Raw genomic sequence first — 12194 nt, 5'->3', positions numbered from 1 at the left:
CGTCATCGTCATGGGGCTTGAAATCTGAGCTTGGGCTTGTCCCTGTGCTCTTCAGCTCAAGGCATGCGCTCTATCACTTCAGCCACAGCACCACTTCCGGTTTTCAAGTGGTATATTGTAGATAAGAGTCTCACAGACTCCCTGCCCAGGCTGGCTTTGAACCATGATCCTCAGATCTCTGCCTCCTGAGTAGCTAGGATTACAGGTGTAAGCCACCTGTGCCCAGCTTACATGACCCTTTTTGCAGGGACTCACCTATAATAGCAGTCATCTCCCTGTGAGAGACTGGGCTCCAGTCAGCCAACTCCAGAGCCCTTTCTCATCTCTTCTTCCATCTTCCTACCTGTCCCCATAGTAACTCCCAACGCGGGTTCCGCTGGCTTCAGTGCTCAGAGACCTTTAAGGGTGAGTTTCTCAGTGAACAAAAGGTTCCCCATGACCTGCCACTTCAGGGTCCCACTTTCCTGACACTCTTCCCACTTCACCCCCACCCTGGAAGATGGCAAAGGCTGGTGAGAGCTCATGGTTGGCAGTGAACATTTACTACTACTTGGTAGTTATTTGAAGAACGGAAACCCCACCCCTACTGAGAAAACAAAATGTTTTTTTTTCCCCCTCATAGCTAGTGTGCTATGCTGGTAAAAGCCTGGGGTGATAGTGCTCGAGCACACCTCAAGGGAGCCATGAATTCCAGAACATGCTTTCCCCAACAGAATGTCATCGCAGAGCACGAGATCCGGAACATTTCTTGTGCGGCCCAGGACCCAGAGGACCTGTGCACCTTTGCCTATATTACCAAGGACCTGCAGACCAGCCACCACTACTGCCATGTTTTCAGCACAGTGGATGTGGTGAGTGTATCAGCAAATGAGAAGGCAGTAGCAAGCAGGGCCGAGGACCACCCAGTTCCATGCAGGCTCCCAAGTGATCAAGATACATAGTACTCATAAATTGAATTATTATTGAGTTGAAAGCTCCTTGTACTAAAGATAATAATCAAAATACCTTTAGTTCTGCAATATACATATTCTATCTTGGGAAAAGCTAGAGGCCGATTTGCAAAAGTATCCACCTATCCAGCCATGGGCCCACTGAGGCTAGGTCCTTCTCTATGAGAAGAGAGCTCAAGTCAGTGTGAAAGGGCAATACAGGTGGGAGTAAGGCAAAGCCACCCACCTGCCAAGCAGGAACAAGGAGAGGAAGAGGGGAAAGGGCCCAGGACGTGAGGTGGCTGGTGTGTTCTCATGCAGTTTGGCCCACGTGGCTGCAGGTTTTACCTTCACCCAGGATTTCTTTGAGATAGAATTATGCATAAGGAAATACAAAGTGTGTTTTGCTCAGATTGTTCCCTAAGTCCCACTTGCATTAGAACAAATTTGTGTTTTTAAGACAAATTTGTTCTGTTTGCCTGTGAGGCCAGGGCAGAAAGAGCAAAGGGAGGAAGCGGCTCCTAAGCCCCATACTCAGGTGCTGCTCTGCTTCCGCCTAGAACCTGACCTACGAGATCATCCTGACACTGGGGCAGGCATTCGAGGTGGCCTATCAGCTGGCTCTGCAGGCCCAGAAGTCCAGGACCTTGGGGGCCTCTGCAGCTGAGATGATTGAAACAAAATCTTCCAAACCGGTGCCTAAGCCTCGGGTCGGCGTGAGGAAGTCTGCAGTACGTGGTGCCGTTACCCACACCTCCCCCTCCCCTGTGGCTCCCTGTTCCCCAGGACTCCAGGGCTCAGGGCAGAGCTGGACAAGTGCAGGGCTTTCCCCCATCCTGCACACAGCTGTTCCCAGGAAAGTGGGCCCCTTAGCTCCCTACCATCTGCCAGGTCTCCATATGGAGAGCTGAGCTCATCTGGCATGAGGTAGGCAGACCTCTGCCAATGCACTGCCAACCCCCCTGCTTCTTCCGGGCCCAACACAGGGCAAGGCCACCATGGGGCTAGTGGGGATGGCCGTGTGAGTGCCCAGTGACATCGTCCTTGTGTCTGTGTCTGCTTTGCTCTGCGCCCAGGTGCCGCTGCCCCCTGATAGTCGCTGTTGTTACTGTCACACCTGCACCACCCACCGTCCTTCCTACCTACCGCTGCCGTCTCTTAGTCCCGGAGTCAAGGTCTTTACACCTCCTGCTGTCTGTGTGTCCGTCTCCCTGAATGCTGTCTGTGTATCCGTCAACCCGAAGTCACCGTGAGCTTTCTCGGAGTGTGGTGGCCTCTTCCTCTGCCCGCGTGACATTGTCCTCTCTCTTCCTGAGATTCCCTCTTGCCTTTCCCCACGTGTGCTTTGCTCTCCATTTCTCTGTGTCCTCCCCACAGGACTGGGGTGATTGTTGCACTCCTGCCTTGGGCTGAACTCTGCCCTACTTGAGGGCTGGGGTCACCAAGCCCCAGAGCCCCTTCCTGACCATTATGACCAGCTTGGGGTTTAGACCAAGAAGCTTAAGTAGGGCCAGGTCCCTGTACCTGAGTAGCCCCAAGGAATGCCTGTGGGAAGCAGTCCCTGGAAGTAGCCATCCCTAAAAGGCTCCAGTGAGGTGACATTCCCACTCTACCTTCTAGGAGCCTGCTCTTTGAAGCTTCAGCCTGGCTTGGGGGAAGAGTACACTGGGCCCTGTTTACCCCTGGCTCAGAGTCCTGCTGACTTTCCACTCCTTTTCCTTGTTTGGCAGCTGGAACCACCTGATACAGACCAAGAGGCCCCATCTCATGCCAGTGTCTCCTGGATTGTGGACCCAAAGCCAGACTCTAAGCGGAGCCTCAGCACCAAGTATGAGACCACTATCTTCTAAACAGCCCACCCTGTCTCCACTAGTCTCACTGTGCCTTTGCCACCCGATCTTTCTGCTGTCTCAACTCCTTCCAGCTGCCACCGCCATGGCCCCACATCTGCTGGGACCTGCCCTCCTCCTGGCAGCAGCTCTAGACACCGCACTCCCAGCTCCGTACCCAGTGCCACCCAACACTGTGAATTCTCCCTTTGGGCTGGGGACAGCTGAGGGGGAAGTTGCCTTTGAGGTGGGTGCCAGGGCAGCTCTGCAGAAGGCCCTGTGAGCCTAAGGGGAGGGACGGCCAGCCACACGGCCCCACTGGTGGCCCTTCTGAAGTGGCTCTGTCTCTTCTGTCCTGAGCCACAGCTGGGTGCCAAGAGCTCTCTGTCTTCACCTTCCTGACACAACCAACCACTGTGACCACCCAGTGCCAGAATTCCCTGCACTTGTTCACAGCTGGCTGCAGCCACTGCTCCCCTCAGCTGCTCTCGGGCTGGCTTGCTCTCCTGGTCAGGCCCTGGTGAGACCCTGAGCTCAGTGATGTGACAGAGTGCTTTCTGGGAGGCCAGAGGTACAGGCCAGGCCCTTGGGCACATGCTGGCTCCAAAGTGGGACAGTGAGCCTCTGAACACACACAACTCCATGCCAAGGAGTGGGGTGGGGGGTGCCTGTGGTCAACCGCTCATGACTGTACCATAGAGGCCCAGGTCTGGAGGGCCTAGACCCAGCTCTGGAGTCCAGCTCACCGAGGAGAACATCCTGTGGGAGCCAGCATAAGGAAGCCTGTGTCCTGCACACATGTGCACCTTCTTCCCTCAGAGCAGAGCTGCCTGAGCACAGGGCCCTGCACCAAGCCACCTCCATTGTCTCTGGGAGCTTTCTGACACTTCTTCATGTGTGGGGACCCAAGCTAGCCGTGATCCAGCCTTCCCCTGAGCACCCTCTCTCAGCTCTCAGTCTCTCAGTCTTCCTCACCTCAGTGCTTCAGCAGCTGGCATCGTGGAGCTGAGTCATGGAGGAAACCTGCATTTTCCAATGCGGGCAGCTCACATTAGATGGCAGGGGACAGGAAGGAAGCAGTTCCCACAGGAAATGGTACAGATGTAGCCGTGTACAGTAGGAAAGCCAGCAAGTTAGAGTCACCAGCCAAGGTGATAAGCCAGGGTGGGTCCTTCTGCCACTTGCTGTCCTTGGGTCTTCCTGAGCAGATGACTGGGCCAGAGGCAGCAGTGGGCTGTGGGCCTTGGAGGGTGCCTGGGGAGGCTGTGAGGGACCTCTGTTCTGCTTCTGTGTGTCCTTTCCATTTCCTCCACTTGTGTAGGCCTGTTGGTTAACCCTTTCCTCCCCCATTGTTTGCTTCTGCCAAGCTGAGCCACTGAGGAACCGCACTGTGCTGCAGAAACACAGACGTGGGGCGCACAGGCTCCGTCCCCACCACCACCACCTCGCCTGCAGCTCTGAAGACCCAGGCCCAGCCCCTGCCTATAGGAGCTGCTCTCGGCTGCTTGGCCTGGGCCTGCACCACCAGGTCTTTCAGAGTGAGTCCTGCCCCGGCTGCGGAGACGATTCCAGGCCTCTAGCCCATGACACTCCAGAGGGCCAAGAAGTGATTTGCTCAGAATACAAATGTTTTTAATAGAAAACCTTTTTATAAAATGAAATTTTAATACTTGGCTCAACCTCTAGGTAAAACTGCCAATTTGAGACAAACGGCCAGGGGTTCAGAGGACAGAGGAGAACTGAGAGCAGCCAAAAAGGCTGTCTGTGCAGCCCTCTCTCCTTGATCTTGGCACAGCAGGGCTGTAGGGGCGAGCAGCATGAGTTGAAGGAGCAGACTCAGGGCAGAGTTGAGTTCTTAGTCTGTTCACACCTAACTTCTCGTCCCTGTTTAGAGCTGGGTAAAAACACAGCCTTACAGGCTTCTGGGCCAAAGCAAAGGTTCCCATTATCTTTCTTGGGGCCCACATGAGAAGGTCCAGTGGCCAAATAGAAATGAGCTTGTAGTTTCTGGTGCCTGGAAGTCAGGGTGGTGCAAGGAGCTTCTCTGCGGCTCACTGCCGATGGCCAGCGACTGCCCCCAGGCTGGCTGCCCCCTGCTCTCGGGCATCCTGTGCAGCCAAGCTTGAAAAAGAGACGCAGCAGTTTTCATTTTGGGCATTCCGGGTAGGTCAGTGAAGATTGCTGCTTATCAACTTATGGCTCATCTGAGGAGGTAGGTGGACAGGGCTCATTGGGATTCTCCAGATTACTGGTTTGATTCTCCACAGCTGGACATATCTCTGTGCAGGTGTGGGAAAGGCTAGATCACCTGACAGTCTATTTGGTTCCCCTCCCCCGCTTTTGTTGCCTTGGGAGTGACTGGCTGTTGTCCTGGCCCAGCCCTGCTGCTCAGATCTTTCTGTCAGCTTGCTTTGCTTTTCATAGTGACTTGGGTGATGGTCTTCCTTCTGGAATTGAGTAGAAGTGTGGGTGCCTGCTTCCAATAGGGCAGAGAGGCAAAGCCAAGGCAGCCACTGTCCGGGCCCTTCGAGTGAGGAGCAATGAGGAGTACTGCCCATCCCTGCCTCCACCTCAAGTACCTTATAGGCCTCAGTTCATCCCATTCCTGTCATGGGTACTCGTGCTTCCCAGCAAGGGCTGCAGATCATGACTCTGCTGTGCACCTGCGTAGGGAAGCACACCAGACACCCCCCACCGTGGAGGGGCAGAAGTGGAAAGCAGGAACTGTGGGTCTCCTGTTTGCTCCGCACCCAGCACAGCCAGTGCTGGAGTGCACCCCTCTGCAACTAAAAAGGACCTGGAAGTTAAACTTCATTTCCCACCCTGGCACAGCTTAGACTGTGCAGGAATCCCCCTGAAGATGCATGGCCCTGCTGCTGGGCACCTCTGCCTTGCCCCTCAGACCAGGCACAGCTTGGGCAGCTCTGCTGGAGGGCATCAGGCCTGAAGGGAGACGTGTAAACACTACCATGAGTTCCTCAAGCTGTACTGCTTTTAAATCGCCTGGAGGCATTTATTTCCCTTGAAGCTGCTATATCTTATTTATATTCAGGGTGTTTTCATTATTGGAAAGCCTTGGTCAATCTGCTCTGGGTCTTGTTTTGTGATTGGTTTATTTGTGAATATTCCAGAAAGGAAAGTTACTGGACCTGTCCTATGCTTTCTCTTCCTCCTCCTTCACTGCGCCTTGGGGCCATCACTCCTGTCCCTAGGAAGAATATGGTAACTTTCGAGACAGGTGTCCAGTGGAACAGCCCTAGCTTTCACGCTTCCCCCGAGCACAGGACACACAGGTATGGGAAACTTGGTCGCCATGCCTGTAATGTGAAGGAGCCTGTTCAGGTGGGGAGCTGTAAGACACACTCAGTACCTGTGCTGGCCGCAGGCTCCCTGCTTGCCTCTCCTGTCCCCTCCCATCCTCTCCGCTCGCCCGCTGCCCTGGGCAGTAGGCCCAGCTCTGCATCTGTACCGCTGCACTTCCCGCCTAGGGAGATCCCTGAGAAGCCTTGGGTTGAACAGGCATCACGCATAGGTGCGGTCGTCAAGACATTAGAAACTAGTCTGAACTTGGTCGGTTTTTGAGGTGCCCAGGCCTGCACAACACAGTTCACGAGAACGTTGTTGCTAATGGCATGGCAATGAACTATAACAAAAATGTTATTTAATCTTTGTCTCCATATTTTGATACTTGAATGACTTCCCCTTTTGTTTTACTGTACATAGAATTGTCTATCTGTCTGAATTTGTCTGAATTATAAACACCTTGTGGTACCAAACACAGCCAACCTGTGCAACAACATAGACTGACCTCACTACACACAGTGTAAATATTTCTGGGCTTCCAGCTTCGGTTTTGTTATTTTCGTAACTGTACAATTTAGAACAGACTGAATTAATAAATGAGAAGCAATGTCAAACTGGCCTTAGTTCTTTTAGTATGAGTTGAAAAATTTTGTGATGGTGCTGGCATTTGAACCCAGGGCCTCATGAATGCTAGAGCCACACTCCAGCCTGCTGCTCCAGATGTGTGTTTGTATTCCAGATTCCACAAGCAGCTTTAAAAGTTGCTGTTACTAGCTCTGCACACCTCTGAGTTGGCATAACCTGACTGAGTCTTAAGACTCAGAAAGGCTAAGACACCTACCTACACAGGAGGGCTGGAGAGGACTTAGAAACTAGCTCAGTGGCTCCAACTTGTCCCAGCCCCTACTTGTCCAACACAGAGCACTCCTATTCATGAGTTTTTATGAAATGTTCCCTTTATTAAATATTTTGAGAAAGACAGTCACTAGTCTGGTGATTGTCCAACACCCCATTTTATGTGCCAAGAAAATAAGGCCTAGAGAAGGAAAAAAATTGTGTCATAGCCAGCTAGCTGATGGCAGAGAAGGAAACCTAGGCTCTAGCGCTAAGTTGGAGCGTCACTGCCACAGCGCAGTCACCATGAAAGCAGACAGCAGCCCGGCAGAGAGGCGCCGCACCCCACCGCATCCCTCCCTGCTGTGACAGTCTCCTAGGCAGGAAAATCTGACAGCCCGAAGAGACAGGTCTGGTCCTAACCTGTGCCACCTGTTCTGCTGGGACATGGCAACAGGAAACATTGCCACTGTCACAGTCCTTTCTGATGCGACCCAAAACACCTTACATTGCCTATAGTCCTCCAGCCCAAGGCTGTGGTGGCTGTGGTGCCTTTGGACCTGGAGTGAGTCCATGCTGGGCATCCATGCCTGCCGTTGGCACCACAGGCAGCACACCACCTGACCACATGGCAGGGGCTGAATGGAAAGAGAAGGACGGGTTGGGGAGTAGATGGGGCACATCATAGCACCACATTCGTCCTTGCCTCCACCCATCACCGCTCTCCACTTCCCCCAGCCTCTCAAGAGCATCTACATGCGGGGGTGTGAGGGCCTGTGGGAGGAAGCGCTGGCCCGAGCGCACCACTGTCCACATGGCGACAAGAGCAGAGTGCGTGGCAGACCTCTGTGGAGTTACGGCATTTTACATCATTTTTTTTCAATTCAATGTATCAGTTTTATTTGCACCGGTCTCTTTTTGGTCGGTCGTGGGACTTGAACTCTGGGCCTGGGCACTGTCCCTCAGCTCTTCAGCTCAGGGCTAGCACTCTATCACTTGAGCCACAGCGCCATTTCCAGCTTTTTCTGCTTATGTGGTGCTGAGGAATGGAACCCAGGGTCTCATGCATGCCAGGCAAGCACTCTACCATTAAGCCACCTTCCCAGCCCACAATTCATTGTTTTATATGATGTACATTAAATATAATGACTACATTTTCTTAGCCTTCCTCCGTTCCTGTACCTTCCTTTGCCCATCCCCCAGAACATGTTTTCACTTCTGATATTTGCTTTGATAAACTAGCTATTCAGACCAGTTAGGCCTTCAGCTTCCTCCCCTAAGAGAATACCCTTTTTAGTTAGTTTGTGTGTAAATGCATTGAGCCCTGTATATGTGTTCATGCCTAATTCTATTTTAGATCTAGCTTCCACATGTGAAACATGCATCATTTATCTCTGTCAACATGGCTCACTTAACACAATTTGTTCCAGGTCCATCCATTTCCCTTCAAATGACACAATCCCATTCTTTCTAATGGATGAGTAAAATTCCATTGTGTACAGGTAACACTTTTTTTTTTTTTTTTGGTCTGGTCAGTCATGGGGCCTGAACTCTGGGCCTGGGCACTGTCCCTGAGCTCTTTAGCTCAAGGCTAGCACTCTACCACTTCTGGCTTTTTCTGCTTATGTGGTGCTGAGGAATGGAACCCAGGGCCTCATGCATGCAAGGCAAGCACTCTACCACTGAGCCACCTTCCCTGCCCAGGTAACCACATTTTCTTGATCCACTCATCCATTGTAGTACATCTGGGCTGTTTCCAGAACTTGGCTTTGTGAATATTGAAGCAAGGGACATAGATGGGCAAGTGTCTTTATTTTTTTTTCCTGTCTTGGTGCTTGAACTCAGGGCCTGGTGGCTGTCCCTGAGCTCTTTTTTTGTTCAAGGCTAGCTTTCTACCCCTTGAGCAACAGTACCACTTCCAGCTTTTTCTGGGGGTTAATTGGAGGTAAGAGTCTCAACAGTCTTTCCTGTCCAGGCTGGTCTTGAACCGTGATCCTCAGATCTCAGCTTCCTGAGTAGCTAGAATTACAGGCATGAGCTACTGCTGCCCACTGAATGTTGGATTTTGTCAAAGGCTTTTTCTGCTTTTATTGAGATGATTATGTGATTCTTGTCTTTAGCACTGATAATGTGGTGTCTTGTTTATTGATTTACATATATTAAGCCAGCCTTGCATCACTGGGATGAAACTAACTTGATCCTAATAAGTAATTTTTTTTGATTGTTGAATACTGTTAGCAAGTATTTTACTAAAGAGCTTTGTGTCTGTATTGGGTCCCTGGTTTGGGGAATGAGTGTGATGCTGGCTTCATAAAATGTGTTTGAGTAGTAATCTTTCCATTTCTATTTTATGGAAAAGTTTGAGGAATACTGTTCTTCTTTAAAAGTCTTAGAGAATTCAAGCTGGGTGCCAGTGATTCATGCCTTTAATGGTAGCTATTTGGGAGGCTGAAACCTGAGATCGCAGTTTGAAGCCAGCCTGTGCAGGAAAGGCCATGAGACTCTTATCGCCAATGAACTATTCAGAAAAAGCCAGAAGTGGTGCTATTGCTTAAGTGGTAAAGTGCTAGCCTTGAGCAAAAAGAAGCTCCGTGAAAGCTCCCAATCCCTGAGTTCAAGCCTCAGGACTGGCCAAAAAAAGTCTTACACAATTCAGCTGTGAATCCATAGGAATGTGACTTTTCTTTATTGGGAGACTATTTATGGGTCTAATTTGACTCACCTTAGGCAGCATATATGTCTATAGGAATTTATCCATTTCTATAGATTTTCCATCTTATTTGCATATGGGTTTCAAAAATAATCTTTCATAATATATTGGATTTCTTGAATGTTTGTAGTGGTTTCCTTTTTCATCACTAATTTTGTTGACTTGGGTCTCTTTTTTTGTCAAATTAGCTAAGGGTTTGTCAATCTTATTTTTCAAAGAACCAGTTTTTATTTTTGTTGAATGTGCATGTAATTTTTCAGTCTTTTAATTCACTCATTTCTGCTCTGATCTTTACTATTATCTCTCCATCTAGTAATTTGGGGTTTTGTTTTTCTAGCTTTAGTAGTTAATTACTGAGTAATTTACAAGTGATTTACTTGAGTGGTATCTTTCCTCTTTTTGTAGGCCCTTCTAACTATGCACTTTCAACACTGCTTTTACTATATCCCAGAGGCTGTGGTATGTTGTATTTTCTTTGGATTGCAGGAACTTTCTGATTTCTCCTTGTATTTCTTCAGTGACCTAGCTGTTACTGAACAGTGTGTTGTTTGGTCTTCATGTGTTTGAGTGTTTTCTGTAGTATCTTTGGCTGTTGAGTTCTAGTTTAATTCTGTTGTGATCAGATTGGAAACGGAGTTACATCAACTTTCTTTTTTTGTTTGCTCAAGCTCTTTGTGTAACCTAGGCTATATTTTTTGGGGGGTGGGGGGGTGGTGGTCCTGGGAGCCTGAACTCTGGGCCTGGGCGCTGTCTCTCAGCTCTTCAGCTCAAGGCAAGCGCTCTACCACTTGAGCCACAGCACCACTTCTGGCTTTTTCTGCTTATGTGGTGCTGAGGAATGGAACCCAGGGCCTCATGCATGCAAGGCAAGCACTCTACCACTGAGCCACCTTCCCAGCCCCTCTCTGCGGTTATGTTGTCTGAGCTGTCCTAGTTGGAGTTCTGTATGCCTCAGTCAAATGAAATTTTGTTCCTTGAGGTTGGGGAAGTTTTCTGTTTTGTTGAATAGGTTCTCAGTGCCTTTAGTTTTAAATTATTCTCCATTGTTTATTCCATTATACATAGATTTGATCTTTTGGCCAAATCTGCTAGTTCTTGAATGTCCCTGTCGTATGTTGTTTTTTCAATATATTTGACTGTTTGTTGTAAATTCCTCTGCTTTAACTCCTGATACCTTGTTTTCAACTTGTGTTCTATTGTTTATACTTTTAACTGTGTTTTGTATTAGGGAGGTAGAGCTCTCATACTTCCCAGCTCTTTGTTGATATAGCTCATGTCCTTCATAGAGCTCTTCATGATTTCTCATTATATTGATATAGTCTCATGTTTTGCATTTTCATTGTCTTGTTTTTCTGCCTTCTCTTGGTATTATTCCAGTTTTTCAAGTATATGCTCTTATTTCATCAGCAATTTTTCTTATCAGTGCTTTAATGATTTCTTTTTTTCAGTCGTGGGGCTTGAACTCTGGGCCTGGGCACTGTCCCTCAGCTTTTCAGCTCAAAGCTAGTGCTGTACCACTTGAGCCACAGTGCCACTTCTGGCTTTTTCTCCTTATGTGGTGCTAAGGAATCAAACCCAGGGCCTCATGCATGTGAGGCAAGGACTCTACCACTGAGCCACCTTCCCAGCCCATTCAATGTTAGTTTGCCCATTCTTCTTCACTCCAAGTCCTCCCCTGTGTTGTTGTTGGATTTTGGGAATGGCATCTTGTCTTGTTTATTCTTAAGTGTTGTGATCTTTCTCTGATTTACAGATCTAGGTTCGGGGTTTGTAAAGGCCATTCACTTGTGGTGGGGAACAGGAATGTGAGAGCTTCACCATGGTGGTGGTAGGGATCAGCACCACATTCTTCCGGAGCCTTCTGGTAGCTTTTTCTACTTCTGACTTTTGGGTGATTAATTTGAAACGGGTCTCATGGACTTTTCTGTTTGGGCTTCAAATCATGATCCTCAAATCTCATCTACCTGAACAGCTAGAATTACAGGTGTGAGCCACTAGCATCCAGCCCTGATGACTTATTTCTAAGAGAGAGGAAAAGAGGGAAGGAGGGAGGGTAGATTTTGTGTTTGGTGTTAACTGAGTTTGCCTAGCCAGTCAGTTCATTGCTGACAAGGATATCAACACTATTCAGTAGGAGAAAAGCAGTCTCAATAGTGCTGGGAAAATTTTCTACATGCAGATGAGTAAAGTCATACCCTTTCCTTATACCATTTAAATATTCATGTAAAATTGTAATTTCTTAATTTAAAAAAACTAAGTGAACGAAGCCAGTCATTAAAAGCTACATGTTGTATTTCCATTTATATGAAATATATAGTATAAGAAAACCCAAGACAGCAGATTGCTGGGGCCAGGAGCTGGAGTGGGATTCTTTCAGTGGTGATGAAAAGGTTCTAGACCAAATAGTCACAATACTGGTGCCAGCTGTGAATGGACTAAACATCACTAGTGGCAAACTTCAGGGTAGATACGTTTTAGCGCAATTTAGTATAAACACAATTTAAAATTCCCTCGTATCAGTGGGCAGGGTCAAATGGTCCTGTTTCTGCTTATTTAGACAGAATGCCTGTCCTTTTCCATGTGGAAGGA

General features: G+C 48.9%; 1 protein-coding gene across 5 annotated transcripts in view; it reads left to right on the top strand.

Moving 5' to 3' along the window:
• The window catches only part of Anks1a (ankyrin repeat and sterile alpha motif domain containing 1A), a 164292-nt gene extending 157617 nt beyond the window's left edge, over window positions 1-6675 (top strand). For 2 of the 5 annotated variants that reach the window (XM_042683852.1, XM_042683853.1), the window contains 4 exons: window positions 714-851; window positions 1490-1660; window positions 2660-2757; window positions 4126-6675. In XM_042683852.1, coding sequence (XP_042539786.1) covers window positions 714-851; window positions 1490-1660; window positions 2660-2757; window positions 4126-4129 — 411 coding nt within the window. In that variant the 3' untranslated portion in view covers window positions 4130-6675. Of the gene's footprint in view, window positions 1-713; window positions 852-1489; window positions 1661-2005; window positions 2105-2659; window positions 3267-4125 lie in introns of those variants that run through there. The other 3 variants (XM_042683851.1, XM_042683849.1, XM_042683850.1) reach the window with 2 other exon arrangements.
• The last annotated feature ends 5519 nt before the right edge of the window (window positions 6676-12194 follow it).

Source organism: Dipodomys spectabilis, unplaced genomic scaffold (assembly GCF_019054845.1).
Source record: "Dipodomys spectabilis isolate Male_0828 unplaced genomic scaffold, ASM1905484v1 ptg000085l, whole genome shotgun sequence".
NCBI classification, from domain to species: Eukaryota; Metazoa; Chordata; class Mammalia; order Rodentia; family Heteromyidae; genus Dipodomys; species Dipodomys spectabilis.
The sequence above is the reverse complement of the archived record's forward strand: the minus strand, read 5'-3'. Positions and strand labels throughout refer to the sequence as shown.